Source organism: Acanthochromis polyacanthus, chromosome 17 (genome assembly GCF_021347895.1).
Source record: "Acanthochromis polyacanthus isolate Apoly-LR-REF ecotype Palm Island chromosome 17, KAUST_Apoly_ChrSc, whole genome shotgun sequence".
In the NCBI taxonomy this organism is placed as follows: domain Eukaryota; kingdom Metazoa; phylum Chordata; class Actinopteri; family Pomacentridae; genus Acanthochromis; species Acanthochromis polyacanthus.
Window position 1 is genome coordinate 19,632,605 of NC_067129.1, and position 15,640 is coordinate 19,648,244.

General features: G+C 42.3%; 2 protein-coding genes across 8 annotated transcripts in view; both read left to right on the forward strand.

The window, feature by feature from the left end:
- The first annotated feature begins 211 nt into the window (after positions 1-211).
- Positions 212-4,000, forward strand: LOC110950631 (oligodendrocyte-myelin glycoprotein-like). Of its 2 annotated transcripts, none has more exons than XM_022193330.2 (2): positions 212-596; positions 1,401-4,000. In XM_022193330.2, the coding sequence occupies exons 1-2, from the start codon at positions 589-591 to the stop codon at positions 2,791-2,793; spliced, it is 1,401 nt and encodes a 466-aa protein (XP_022049022.1). In that variant the 5' UTR covers positions 212-588; the 3' UTR covers positions 2,794-4,000. The 2 variants fall into 2 exon arrangements, with proteins under 2 accessions (XP_022049022.1, XP_022049021.1); XM_022193329.2 differs by having other exon boundaries at positions 213-596; positions 1,398-4,000.
- Positions 4,001-12,898: 8,898 nt separating this feature from the next.
- Positions 12,899-15,640, forward strand: part of msi2b (musashi RNA-binding protein 2b) — a 265,986-nt gene continuing 263,244 nt past the window's right edge. For 5 of the 6 annotated variants that reach the window (XM_022193323.2, XM_022193326.2, XM_022193325.2 and 2 more), the window contains exons 1-4: positions 12,900-13,129; positions 13,465-13,505; positions 13,834-13,915; positions 14,504-14,588. In XM_022193323.2, coding sequence (XP_022049015.1) covers positions 13,068-13,129; positions 13,465-13,505; positions 13,834-13,915; positions 14,504-14,588 — 270 coding nt within the window. In that variant the 5' untranslated portion in view covers positions 12,900-13,067. Of the gene's footprint in view, positions 13,130-13,464; positions 13,506-13,833; positions 13,916-14,503; positions 14,589-15,640 lie in introns of all 6 variants that reach the window. The other variant, XM_022193324.2, reaches the window with a different exon arrangement.

The window sequence follows — 15,640 nt, forward strand, 5'->3', positions numbered from 1 at the left end:
AGAGGGGTAATATAGATTTAGGTGATAACTGATTGCAGTCAGGCTGATTGTGAACGCAAGCAGCTCCAAAATCAGCCATTTAATCTAAACACAACAACAGCTGGGACTTGAAATGCAGATGTAAATCCCAAAAGCTGCCAGATTTAAAAGGGACTGTGGAGTTTCCTTTGTCAAATCCTTTTTTATGCAGAGACCCCTCCATTATGCGCTCCATTTCTCCTTACCCCCGCCAACACTGCACCCCTCCCCTCTCACTTCCACTGCACAGAGTAAATCCAGAGCCTGCAGTGCCTCATCGCGCCAACCCAAAAGATCCATAAGAGGAAATAGTAAAGTCCCGGCTTCTGAAAGAAGACAAAAGGACCAAGCTGCAAGGCAGGGAGGGCAGCTGAAATAAAAAAAGAAAGAAGCCTGCACTGGACAAGTGAGCAGGCAGGGGGGGTCAAGTAAGTGAGAAAAAAAAATCATAGGAAAAAAAAATCACCTTCAGCAGAGCACCAGCTGGTCCCGAGCTTGAAAGCAGAGAGAGGAGAGGGAAGAGGGGCCGGACAGCAAACAGGAGCAGAGAAAAGTGACTGGAATGATAAGATGAGAAGGTGAGTTATGAACAAATTTTAAAGACTCTTTTTTTTTTTACACACATATTCTGCCACACCTTGGCTCACAAATGCTGCAGTTTCAACAGTGCAGAGCTCCTGGCTGTGTCTTTGCCTGCCTTTGGACCAGCTGATGCATGAGTTCTCTGTGGAGTCATTAATAAAACCCATCTATTGAGCTAGTTCTCCTCCTCTGAGAGCATGGGACTGACTTCACTGACAACCACTGATGACTGAACACGAAAACTGATGCCAGGGAAAATGACTGCAGGGATTTCTCATCCTTTGTGATGAATGATATTCTTCAATAGACTAGAAATATCCTCCTGCAGTTCAGGTCAAATGTTTATCAGTTATAGAAAAGGACATATTTCAGTGGTGGCTAATGGTGCATATAAAGGATACTGCAACACAATCTCTGAAGACATGACTACATAATTAGGAGAGTCAGTTTGGCATGTAATGTTAATGTGTGTACCTGAAGTGATGTCAGGCAAACATGAGGCTGTCTGTACGTGTGTGAGTGTGTGTGTGTGTGTGTGTGTGTGTGTGTGTGTGTGTGTGTACAGTAAAGTGAGAGGGAGGCTAGAGCCATAGAGAAACGAGGAAACCAATTTTAGTCAGCACAACTCTCTGCGGTTACTATGCTTCTCCTACAGACAGCAAATGTTTGTGTCCTGTGTTCGCCATCCAAGCCCACCGCAGGCATCACTTTCACTTTCACTGTGAGCCCGCTGGTGCTAAAGTGGATGCTGTGTATGACAAACGCTAATATTCTCATCCCCCTGTCTTTTCTTTTAGCAGGCATGTGCTGCTGAAGCTTTTTCTTAATGAGGCCCTTCTGGAAATCGTGCTCGTGTTGTGGCTGGGGTCGCGTGTCCTGGCCGTGTGCCCCTCCATGTGCTCCTGCAGCCACAGCCACAGGGAGGTCGACTGCTCATGGAGGGGTCTGAGACTCTTGCCCGATGGCCTGCAGCACAACCTGCGCTCCCTTAATCTGTCCCACAACCGGTTTCAGAACCTGGACGGTCAGCTCACGGCGTACACTCATCTCCGCATCCTTGATTTGTCCCACAACCGGCTCAACCAGCTGCCCGTGGATTTGCCTCGTTCCCTCTGGCAGCTCTACGCCGCCTCCAACCGCATCCAGCAGCTGGATAAGAATGACACAGTCTACCAGTGGAACCTGCGTATGCTTGACCTTTCCCATAACAAGCTGGAGAGGGCCACCTTTATCAACAACACATTGATCAAGCTGTGCACACTCAACCTGAGCCACAATCACTTCTGGACTTTGCCCACCAACCTGCCAATAAATCTGGAGACTATTGACCTGTCCCACAACTTGCTTGTGAAGGTGCTGCCAGACTCTCTAGACCGTCTCCCCAGACTGACTCACTTCTACCTGCATGCTAACCGCTTCACCACGCTGCCCTTTGGAGTGTTGGACAAGACGACCTCACTGAGAGTCATCACATTGGGCGACAACCCCTGGGCCTGCCACCTTTATGCAGACACCGCCTACTTAGTCTCCTGGACTCAGCGTACATCTGCACGTGTCCTGGGCTGCCCCTGCCACACCCAGCCTGTCTGTGGACGGGTACGTCCGGGCAGGACTGGAGGGTGGCACTTCGCCTCCTACAACTTGCCCCCTCTGGCAGCAAGCGCCCAGGATCTGAGCTCCTCACCCCCTGAGGCCAGTGTCACCGGATGGTGGTACTTTACTGTTTCTGCTCTGCTGAGCACTCCACACACCCCTAAAGAGACTCTGAACACGCAGGCCCACACATCCACACCCACCCTGACATCCAGAACCATAGGCACCCACCTAACCATTAATCACCTTTCTGCGACTGCAGCTGACATAGATTCCTATCTCGTCCCTGACACAAAGGGAACGTCACCCACTGACTCATTCCACGCCGCTGACACATCCGCTTCTTCTGACACAAGTCTCATTACTGAAAAATCCATCAGAGATGACATGCGGCTGGCCACAGACCAATTCTTTACAACAGAGAGTCCCTACATCCAAACAAAGAAAACAACCACTCTTCGCACCAGGAGCGTGAGGAGACAGAATCAGTCCCCTCCTCGCGGCATCAGCAACAGCAGCTCGACTCTTGCTGCCTGTTCATTACTTTGTTTCCTTTACAACCTGGGGCTCCTGTCTCTCATTCTGCCTCAGCTCCTCTGAAACACTAACACCTATAAAGGTATAGCACAAACAATTAAAACACACACACATAAGACTACTGACTGTTGGTGGACTGTTATGTTTGTATATTACCAGTTTCTTTGGCTTTCTTTGGTCATTTACGATACAAATGACAGGCTTTATGATGGTTTGTGCTTCCCTGCATATGATGCGACTTTTCTAATTGTATGTCAAAAAAACCCCAACAATTTAACTTTTCTAATAGGACTTTTTACGAGGCTCTCCTCAAATGCAGCTGACTAAAAAAATGAGAAAAAAACATTGTAATGAATATAGCGAAGCACATGATGGCACTATACATTCAGGTAGCAGTTTGTTATGTAAGTGGATGCATGGTGTTCAGCTACAGTCTATTTCAAGGCTAACCAAGGTGCTCTTCATTGCACATTATGACCCACAAATTAATATGCTCCTTTTTATTTTAATGCATTTTTGTACATTGCCTGGATTTGACTGTTGACTTGTTGTGTTGGTTTTTCTGTTTTCATATTGTTTTTTCTCCATTTTAGTCATTTTATATTGTTGTTTTTTGATGGTTTGGCCTACAAAAAGATCTGATTCACAAAATCTCACTTTATTTTTTTAAAATATTTTTTTCCCCCCAGTTTCAATAGATGTCCTTGATGCCTGCCTGCTTTTTAAATCATCTTTTCTAGGGATAAACTGCACACATGAAATCGGTCACGACATGTTTGTGGTAGGAAACAGAGACTCTGTGGAGCAGAGGGCAAACAAATGGACAACGTTGCGTCACTGCACTTAACAAACTCCGAGTGCCAAGGACCGCTTCTGTATTTTGATCACATCTCAGACTTAAGTGTCCTTCATGATTCAGTGACGCTCGTGAAAATTATCTGCATGGTGATTGAACGTTCCAGGAATGCTAACTTACTGCTGTATTGCTGCAGAGCATTAAAAGCACAGACATTTTAAGCTTATTTGTATGTAATGCTAAGATATTCAAATCTTGATTGCGTTAAACAGCAGTGATGTACCAACCAACGGATTTTTACATTTCAGTGATGTATTTGCATATGGAACCTAAAGGTGCCAAAACAGTAAGAACTGCATCACAGCAGGTTGCGTTTGATAAAGTAAAGAAGAACTAGTGCCAGGGAATTTCATTTCTTGTTGGGTGCTACTGCAAGGTGATTTCTGCGAAGTTAAATAAAACGTGATCTATTTACACCTTCTGATGATTGTTTGAGTTTTACCGCAACTGCTTTTCTTCACACAATATTTTTTTGCTTTATTCTACCCCGCAAGACTGTTGATTTTCATTTAAAACTGTGGAATGATGAAGTCTCATGGGAGAGGGGAAAAAACAAACCGCAAATCAGTTCAATCCCAGCTTGTGTCTACTAGAATCTGTTCTGTAATAGTTGCATGAAGGAACTGAACAACTACACTGTATCTCCCAGGAGTCAAAACAACGAGCTGCGCGGATTTTATTCACACGTGTTCGAGTTGTTTTATTTTTCAGTGAACGCTCACTGAGCACAGCAGCACACAGCCAAACCCTGCCACACAGTTAATCACACCTGGATGCTGCCCAGAACAAACATAATCTTATCAGTTGGTCATTGAGCAATCACTTTTCTTGTTTCTCCTTCCGCAAAAAAGAAAAATCGGTGCAACATAGAACGGTAATTGCTAAAATACTTAGTGGAAAAGGCACTGGCAGGGAGGTGCGTGTTCTTCATATGACCTGTCTTGAAGAGAAGTGAGAAACTCACATGCAGGAACATCTGTGACAGAGAAACTGAGCTCCCACATGGCAGTGAGTGGCACAGAAGGTGTGAGTCTGGTGAACAGGTGACCCTGTGGTTCAGCCTCGGAGAACAATATGGTGTTACTGTCACCACCCACACAGTGAATGACAAACATCTGATGCAACACCAGGCCATGGCTCAGACCTGAGCAGCTCTCCAAAAAGTCTGCACCACTCTGGCTCCACACAGTGCATTTTCAACAGTGCGTGACTCTGAAGACTATACAAATGGATATTTATAGACAGAGATAGAGTATGTCCTCGATAACAAGCAAGTAGAATGCACTGATTTAGCAAAGAGTGTTTTATTAATTAAAAGAATTTTGAATGACATGACTCTAGTATAATTCTCTACAAAAGCCTTTATTTATAGCATATTGTTAAGAAAATCAAACACCTACCAAGTAAATTCTATGTATTTATAGCTTTAAAAAATGAAACGGAAGGAAATATCGTGGTGGGTGTGCTCATTATCTGAAAACACGTCTCAAGGTTCAGAGAGAGTTGACTTTCATTTCTCACCTCAGTTCTGTTTTCCTGAACTTGCACCTTCATTTGTTCCATTATTATGCATATGAAATATTATTAACCACTAAATCAGATTATTTCACGGTGTAGGTGTTGTGTGTGGAACTTAAAAAGAGAACGTGAGAATGGAGTTTAACTGAGATTGATTTTCAATTCATATTGCATCATTTTTATGTGTACATACACCTGCCTAACATTGTCTAGGTCTCTCTTGTGTCGCCAGAATCGCCTCTCTCTGGGTGTTCTCTGGTGTCTGGGATGTTGTTGGATGCTGTGAATTGCAGGGTCGGACCTTCTGTCATTAGGCTGCAGATGCTCAGGCACATTGGGATCTGGGGAGTTTGGAGGCCAGGTTTGGGCTCTTTCTCATGTTCCTCGACGTGTTCTTTAGCAGTTGTTGCAGTGTGTGTTATCTATACGGTGCTGTTGCCATGGGGAGAGGGAGTGCACGGTTTGCAACAATATTTGGGAGGGTGATACATGTCAAAGTCACATCCACATGAATTCAAGGACCCAAGGTTACATAGGAGAACAATGAATTGTTACTAGATAATCAGTGTTTTGCACGTCTCCTGTCAGTGGTTTTATTATTGTGGCTCATCCTTGTATGTATTTATCTCTCTCCCTTTTGCTGCAGAACTTTAAAACATCTCTTCCAAGTACTTTAGGTGCCAGTGAGCTGGCCTGATAGCCAATTATTTTCTCTGTAGACAACACAAAGTAATGTCAGATTTCTCCTCTGGCTTCTCCTAATAACTGACAAGGTGTAGAAGGCTAGCATCATTTACAGCTGCCAGGCCTCCTCTCTTTATCTCACCACCCGAGCTTGTTTTGAGTGAGATTCCTTCTTTCTTTCAGCCACACTCAATAACACTCACCCTCGCCGAGCTTCTTTGTACTGCCCTCTTGTGTTCTCGTAAATTTAATTTCCCATCACCTTCATATATTATATCACTGTGTTCAGACAGTGGTGTACAGAAAGGCTTTAAGAACACATAGTGTACTGTGATATTAAAGCCAACAATCATTGTGAGTGTCTGAGAAGAGAAAAGAGAAAAGAATTCGTGCGGTCCTCACACTGAGTAAGAGAGGTCAGAGAGCAGCTGCAGGTGCTGGACCGGATTGTTTGTGTGATTCTAGACACACTGCTTTTTTAAAAAGAGCACCACAGACTGGTCACTTCTACAAATACACAGGCATCAAAGACACACGAGCACAAATGACATCAGCTCCTATGATTACATGTGCTCTAAGTGCCCTCTTGTGGTTAAGAGGCAGAAATTAATGTTTACCCCAAAACATTGCAGTCACAGAGACAACCCTCACCAGGACACAGCTTGTCCCTGACAGAGACTACAGTGTTCTCAAGAATCTAGAAGAAAAAAAACTTCTACTTTTAAGACTTCTAAGACCGTCAAAGACCAAATTTTTGAGTTTTCTGCAATGACTGGACTCGATAATTGGGAATGTACATGCAAACAAGACTTTGAATTAGTTGAAACGCTGTAGCTGTTTTTCTGGTCTTTTCCTTTGACATTTGATTTATATTCAAACATCACATCAAGGAAGGAAATGAATAAGAGCAGTGAATGGAGGATAATAACCCATTCAAGGATAATGAGATGGGAAATTTATCACAGTTGCCGTAGATAATCAGCAGCCCCCAGGCCTAAGGTGCACCTAATGTACCGCCCTTTATTTTGGACCAGAGTAAAGCGACACACATGGTAACACAAAGAGCGACCTACCTTGAAAAGATCACTGCAGCCTGCTTATGGCAGAAACAATGGCTGCCATTTTCGATCTCCTTAACGTCTGGGTCACAATATCAATTGTAGCCTAGAATTAGGCTGGTACCCAACCAAAGGACGCTCAAATGCTGCAGATAAAGTTTATCTGATAAACCTAATCTGTATTGACAGCCTGGGTCTATATGCCAAGGCCCAGCATCTCTTTGAGCCAAGAGCGATGTTTTCCAGGCCGGGCAGTGATCAGCCGAAAAGCGAAATGTGTAAGAATCTGGAAGAAATAACAAGGCATACTCCAGCAGCCAGAAGACTGATGAGACAGGCAAAATTCAACCCTGCAGCGTAGTGGGGGGAGGCTGAGGCTGTGGTATCTCTCGCTCTCATCTCAATGGCACAGACAAGGCAAGGTCAGTGTTAAGGTCAGTGGTTGCAGAATAGGAAGTGGTTGGCAACTGAGAGAATATATGGTGGCAGCCAGTTAGGGGAAAAAAAGATGGTAAAAAGGAAGCAAGAGAAAAAAGACTGCAAAAACGCAGAATGAGCTAGAGGACAGAAAAGCACCACTGAGCTGGTTGTCCAGAGAGGCTTGCTTACCACTACTGGCCTATGGAAGATTTTTGTTTTAAATGGAATTTAAGGGCCCCTCAGGCTAGTAACCCATATTATGTTTCAGTTAGCAACAACGGACGCAGCTGAACACTTGTGCAATGATCTCAGTTTCACAAAAAAATAGATTTGGGAAGCCATAATGGATCTAATAAACAGCCCCAAACGCAGCTTACCTCACTGGGCCGGTTTCACATTCAGCTACTGAAAGAGAGGGAAAATGCCATTCTTCTGCCTTGACAAAGCTCTCCAAAAGGCCAACACACACATCTCTCTCCCCCACTGCTGACTGTACAGGTGATAGGATGGCTCCTTGTGGTGCTTTAATGCCATTCGTCATCATCTGTAACACACAGCTCTCTCTGGAGTCATACAAACAGCAGCAAGAACATTCCAAGGAGCAGCAGGGGCACGAGCTTATCTCCCAGCCCAGTGGAGCAGGTAAATGATGTCGTCATCATCCACTTGTGTGGGAGCCTGATTGGTACAAAAGAGACCCACATGCAAGTGTGGGCCACTGAGGCCAAAAAATGCAGATTATCTTGCTTGGACCACACTGTTAAAACTTACACAACCTCTGTTATGTCTTCTGTTCGTGCATAGTTTGAAACTCTGTGCATGTTTTGTATTATTCTCAGTTACAATCTTTGGTTTTTTGGGCTACTTCAGGCTGTTTTGTGTTACCTTCAGGTGCCTGTGTGCAATTGGTACAAGTGAATAATGTATTTTTTTGAATTTCTAAGCACAACTGGCAAGCATTGAGGAGCCTTATGCATAGATATTGGGCTGAATAGTTCAGAGTCAATATTACAGTTTCTTTTTTTCATTTCTAATGTGTAATAATGTGGATGTCTGAATATCACAGTGGGCCATCTACCTGGAATGCTGGTGCGTAGCCTCTGGCACAGCTTAATTAACTCATCTGTGTGGTTACAGAAGGCATAATGGGGGGAGAGAAATCACTCATCATCAGAACATCCTTCCTACTGATCTAACTTCAAACAGTTTCTCTGTGTGGAAACAAAGATACACAGCCCCAGTAATCCGCACAAATCATGATCACTTGACAAGGTTTACACACAGCCACCCTCGAGGAGACGTAGAAATCAATGACGGGAATAGGAATTTTATTTATTAAATTAATCAATCGTTAATCCTGGTCGGCCGGAATAGACTTTTATAAGATGCTAAATTATTCCAGGCAAGATGAAAGAGCAGGTAGGCTGCAGTTTGGTGGGTAACTAATTCCTGAAATAGGACTGTCAATTATGCATGTTTCAGTCTGGCCCTCTCCCTGCAGTCTGACAGGTTCTTTAGCTCAGCAAAGGGGGAAGCAGAAAGGAGAGGACACTAGAGGGAGACAATTTGTTCACATCTGCAGCCTTCTGCACAGCTTTCCTTGGGGCTCTGAATTTTCACTGTAATAGGGCCTCTTGAGGAAAGCAAAGATCGCTCAATCCACAGTGATCAATATGAAATCATTCACAAAATCCAAAGGATAAAATTAACAACATCTCAAGAGTGTCTGAATCATATCCATAACAAATTCATGTAAGCGATAGAAGGTATTTACTCTGAGCTCTCTTTCAGGAGTGGATTGTTTCGCATATGAGTGCATGCTGGAAACATGTGGCGAGGCTGAGTCTCTGTTATATTCATGCAAATTCAGTTTAAACATATGAAACCTCCACAGACTTTAAGTTTCACTACTGGTATCAGTATGAGACATCATCTATCATCAGAATGTGCATTTTGTTTACGGGTTATATAGGAATCTGTGCGGCGAAAGGGGTTACACGCGATCCAAGAACAATTTCTCCAAGGTCAAGTGAAGCTTCAGAGGGTGTAAAGTGATTACTGCAACCGGAAACAGGATGCCTCTTCTCAAAGCAGCATCTCATTGCACCGTCAGTGAGTCTGTTGCTTCTCTCACTTTCTTTTTCCCCTCCGCTCTTTCACACGCTATCAAGTTTACTTCTTTCTCAATCCCCAAATCCTTCAGTTTTTATGCAACGGCTCAGTTAGTTACAAGCTTTTTTGCATGCTGAATTTCCTCTCTATTGAGAAGCGGAGTTGAATACAGGAGAGAGTTGCAGTAATACAATTTTTTTTCATTTTCCTTCAATCTTCAGAAAAATAACTATGAGTTCAAAGCATGCGGGATGCAGGAAAATAGCTTGAAATTCTTTGTCCCCTCATTAATCAAAACGTCTCCGAGTGGTGTCCAAGTAATGGTGATGTAACTGCATCTCAGCATCACTTTCAAGGAAATGTGTTCATACATACTTAGTTGTAAAATGAAACCCTTCTTTTTCCCTCTCACTCAGTGCTAAACGCTCAACTGCTCCAAAACGCTTTGCTGTCAGAGTGAAGTTGTTGAAGGAGGTATAAACACTTTAGGCACTTTCATCAGGCGGCGGTGGCTGCTCAGATTAAAGGAGAACACTGCTAAGTTTAAAAATCTATACATGCTTCTCCTTCAGTCTGTGTTAAAAAAGATCTGGAGACCCAAACCCTAAATCAGGCTTATTCATAAGATAGGAGAGATTCGGGCTGGAATATGATGTGGAAAAACAAAAAGAATAGTTCACATCTGCTTTGGCATCAAGTTGTTTTGGTTTCAACTGTGGGTTACAACCCTTGATGAGATCTTGTAAAACGTTACACCTACTCTAACTTTCCTTTCACATTTAACTTGGCTTTCTTCATGGTATAACAACAGTGAATGGAAAGGCAATAATAGCAATGTTCAAAAAACAGAATAATTCACAGTCACACCGTGAAACCTGGGCCTCCAGTGTTTTTTATTTGAGCATAAAACAGAAGTTGCTCTTCATGTGTTAAATCCACTGTGATTTTTGCACACCTTGTGATGGGCTTTAAAGCCTGTTGTTCCTCAGAGCTCATATTCCACATCAATTTATAACCTCCCTCACTTCTTTCTCTCTGTGCAGCTGCATGAGTGGATGTGATTTTCTTTTTCTTTCTATTTTTAAAGATTTTTTTTTTTTTTGGCGAGGAGCATTATATGTCCTTGCTTGATGGACATAGTGGAAATAGTAATAGGGAATGTAAGGGACAGAATGACATGTAGCAAGTGTGTTGGCCAGACAGGAATTTAACATGGAACTCGCTGCTCAGGGTATTTCTGCCCAGATGTGATTTCTTGCATTCACATTCAAAATATATTCTATAGGATGCACATTTGACAGCAAAGTAACCATAAATGTATTGGCGCAGAAAAGCTATAATAAGTAATAGTCTTTCACATGAGGTGTCATATTTCCATTTTCTTTGACACTCCTGTGCTACAAAGAAATGCCACCATTTGCTTCTGTCCCTTTGTTTCAGAGATACAGACAGCCGCAACGTGGAGAGTCCCCTAACTAATGACAGACTTTAAGCTGTTCAACTGACAAAAGTGTTGTTATTTGGGTTTTATCTAAGTCATTGTTTCAAAAACATGCTGCCAGGCCAGATAAGAAATTCCCCCTGGTAGAACCCCGAACACTCAGCACAAGAAGACCTATTTTAAAAAAAACTTCAGCGACTGTGAATAATGAAATAGGATCACGAGTCACGTTTCATACAGAGCTTTCATGCTAAGATTAATGCAAACTGCATTCATATAATATTTGTTGTCTGACTTCTGTGAGCAGCTATCTGGCATGGATACAAACAAATGTATAATACATAATTTAAACTGAATTTCCGAATGCATTTTTAAAATTTTGTTCTGTATAGCATACTGTGCAATTAATGCTGATAACAATATATTTCCCCCCCTGAAAATGTCACACATATTCATTTATTCTTCATTTCTGTTACCCTGCTTTTCCTTCTTCAAGGTCATGCAGACGCATAAGACAGCTTATCTCTGCCTACATTGTGTGGAGAGCAGGGCTAGCAGCTCATTACAGGTCATCTACAAGGAAAGATCCATAATTACACCACTATATGTGTGGATACCATACTTTATTGATCCTCGCGGGAAAATTCTTTGTTGGCTATCATAATGAATACAGCGGTTAAAGGTGAGACCCTGGGTCAGCTACACAGATTCACTATCTTGACCAGGGACACATGAAACATGCTGGAACACAGATTGTAAGGCTCAGAGGACTTCCTTTAATAATCAGCCCACCTCGTGGCATAATATTGGACACCGTTAAGTACATTATAATAGAGGCTCCTCTGTATAATATCTGAGCTCTCTTTGATTTCTTAAGTTTTAATTTAGCATGGACATCAGAACCAGTTATATGCCAGGAATTTGACAGCTTTCTATTTGCTTTCAAAGCATGTACACAAAAACACACGTGCATTTAGACAAGGGTAACAAGTTAAAAAAAGGAAAATGAGTGTTTAACTAGTATTTACATCTATAGATATCTGTACAAGAGTATGTTTAACGGGATGGTAATGTGGTGGTGCAAATTGTAGACTACACAGGACTATTAACACTGTACTGTACTGTACTGTACTGTACTATACTATATCTATCTATCTATCTATCTATCTATCTATCTATCTATCTATCTATCTATCTATATCTATATATACATATACATACATACATATATATATATATATATATATATATATATACATATATACACACACACACACACACACACATATACATATTTGAGGTAGCATTGTTAATAAATCCAAATGTTGCTTGTTAGCTTGTCACTAGTGCAGCATGACTGTATGGATATGGATCACGATTACAGCTCTACTGCTCATTAGGTGTGCACCTGCCTTAAAAAACTCACAATTTTTAATGCATTAACCCCTGAAATCACCTCTTACTGGTGAAATGTGCAACATATCACCTTGCAATGACATTGTCATCTACCACTATAAAACTCTGCAGTGCTTCGGGGGATAAAACATGCAATAATTGCTTGTATTCAGTTGTTAGTATTCAATTATAGTTCAATTATAAACAAGATGCCAGTTTACTGGTGCTGCACAATACCTGTTTTACACTTTGCTTCACACTGTATGCAGCTTTCAGCTGAATTAAACCCCGATTATTTCTCAATAAACCCCTGTGAGCCATAACAATGAGGATGATTTAAATATTAACATGAAAATAGGAACTGCCCCACTTCTTTCTGAGGGGACTATATTGCACGGCGGAGGAATATTAAGTAAATGTAATTAAAAAAAGAATAAAAATAACAATAAAAATAAAAGAAATAAAATGCTGCTCGGTTGAAATTTGTAAACAGTATTAATTTGAAGTAACATTTCTCATGCATATGTCCAGTGGTTTAGAAGAGCAATAAGCCACTTTCACCTCTAGTGGCTTATTGCTTAATTAAATGACAAATCGGAGGATTGGTTTGCAGATTGCCTGAATTGACGTCAATTGGATTGGTTAGGTGACAGAGTCAGGCTCCGCCCCCTGTGGGCCAAGGTAGAGCATGCTGAGAGAGGGAGGAGGGAGCAGGGGGCTGAGCTGATCCCACGTGTGACGCTTTCATTCCCGGCTCAGTAATATTCTCATAGCGGGGCTTTGCATATCTCCTGCCGTATCTGTGTGTGTCTGTCACTGTTACTGTAGTCCCAGCCTATAGTTTGGAATAGATATGGAAGGAGACGGGAGTCAAGCCACATCCGGAAGCCTAAATGATTCACAACATGACCCGGGGTAAGAATCTTTTTCTAATTTTAATCCTAAGGCACGATTTTTTTTCATGTTACAACATCTTGGAGAGGACTTCGACTGCCGTGCTGGATTCGTCCCCGCACAGTACGCACTTAAAACCCCCCGGTCCGTTTCCAGCTGCAGTTTTGGAAGACCTCAGCTTTGTAGCGAGAGTGGCCTCCTCCTTTTTTCTTTTATGTAGATAGAGAATAATTACCGAGCGCGAATGTGTTTTCATAGTCTTCCTTTATCCTTTAAGGTCGCTTTTAGAAGTAGTTAGTCGTCAAAATGGCCGAACTGACATCTGGACTCACTTCTGTTGTGTTTTCCCCTTACAGTAAAATGTTTATCGGTGGCCTCAGCTGGCAAACCTCACCAGGTGAGACTGTTATTCTCTTTTACACCGTATCCAGTATTTCTTGTTGTTTTTGTCGCTGTGACTGAGTGCTCGTAGCTGTAGCTGCTGGCGGTGTATGTGCGAATGTGCACTGTGCAGTAGTGTTACTGTATGGGATATCTCAGTAGTGTGTGCGCTCGATGTTATTTTTGATCTCCGTCCATCTGAAGTCCTCTATTCGACCCCTATGCGCATCGCGGGGTGTTTGTTTTTCCTTCTTCTTCTTCTTCTTCTTCTTTTGAAATGCACTGACAACAGCATGCCCATATGTTTCTGTCAAAATGACCCGACATATTTTCTCTATTCACAGACAGCCTTAGAGACTATTTTAGTAAATTCGGAGAAATAAGAGAATGTATGGTGATGAGAGACCCCACGACAAAACGCTCAAGGTAAATACCAGGGCTTTTCTACTTCTTTTTCCCTCCCAGTGCACATGACGATATCGCTTCACTTTGACCGTGTTTAGTGCTAATCCAGCGTGCATGTGTGTGTTTGTGTGTCCGCGCGCCCCATGTGTTTCGTGTGCGTGTGTCCCCGTGTGCGCGCGCCTGCGTGTGGTTTCACAGCAAGCCAGATAAGCTTAAATGCTCACTGCTGTAAAGCTGCGGCCGAATGCAATTTGACATTGACTTTGTGACTGCACCACAATGTTGGTGTAGTGTCGTCTCACATTGGAACACAGCAAATAATGATCAGCACCGGCCCCGGTTTCGCTTTCAAATCTGCCACAGGACGTCCATAATCTGGATTCGAAATGTATTTACAAGAGAAATATTGCAACTGTAATAAGGTCATAGCAATATTGTGCCTGCTGCCGTGCAGATTGCTGTTGCAAGTGGTGATGTTTTTCACATTTTGCATCTGCAAGCAAGACAATTTCTTTTTCTCTCTCTCTCTCTTTTTTTTTGGGTTTTACTTTTGCATGTGTGCATTTTCTAACACTGTTTCCCCCCTTCTCTTGTCTCTTTGTTTTGCAGAGGATTTGGGTTTGTTACGTTTACAGATGCTGCCAGTGTAGATAAAGTCTTAGCTCAACAGCACCATGAATTAGACTCAAAGACGGTGAGTTAATTTTATCTGCACTTATATAAGAGTTTATTGCAATGTTTTGTGTTTGCACTGTTATGCCAACTGTGACTTTTCCCCGCTTAAGGCCTGGTGGGGAAACACCTCTTAGGTTAACGGGCTGTGTTGATCAAGGTCATGAGTAAGGGCTAAATGCGTGATGGTTCCTTCAGCCCGTGCCCGGCAATAAAACACAGCTCCAGGGTGAATATTATATATGTGTTCACTTTTACTTCTCTGGCTGAGTGAGGCTGACACACCCCCTTATTTGCTGCAGCCACATGTGCAGCGTGCACATATCTCATGTGGACACGGAAGGGCGTGCTGTCTCAGGACTGCTGCCTTGCTACTGTTTGACCCCACAGATATTGTGTTGTATCACGCCTGATGTGCTGATACTGTTAGGTGTGAAAAATAGACCTGAAACAACACATAGCAAAAAAAAAAAAAAAAATGGCCTCGATGTCAAAAACACAGTGTATATGAGCACACTATATTAAAGGCAAAATCAATACATTTTATAGCACCCAAGCTGTTGCTCAACTTGTTACTGTAATGATAATAATAATATATAAATATATCAATGTGCTAGCCATCCACAAGGAGCATGTGTCAAATATTTATTATTACGAATGCATGTTCAGTTTGAAAGAGTTGTCTGATTCACTTAAATAAGGCAGATGATCCACTGACACACACTCATTTATGAAAAAACTTTGAACTATTGTGAAGTCTGCTTGAAATTTGTCAGTGGATGAATAATTAAACATGCTAGTCATATTTTGAGAGATATTTGTAGTGATGGATTAGACAGGGTTGAGATGAAATTATATTTGTCTGGGATTTCTCCTTGGTAATATCCAGATATGCTGGCATAGTTTCTGGAATGGAATAAGGCACGTTGAGGAGACGTACTGTGTGTGTGTGTGTGCTACCTCGGCTGAAGACAACCCTATATGGAGGAATATTTTGAAGGATTTTGTAAGCAAAAGTAAATTTGACTTCAGGTGGCAGTGTATTAAAATCTCCAGATTTGTGTAGGCTATGGC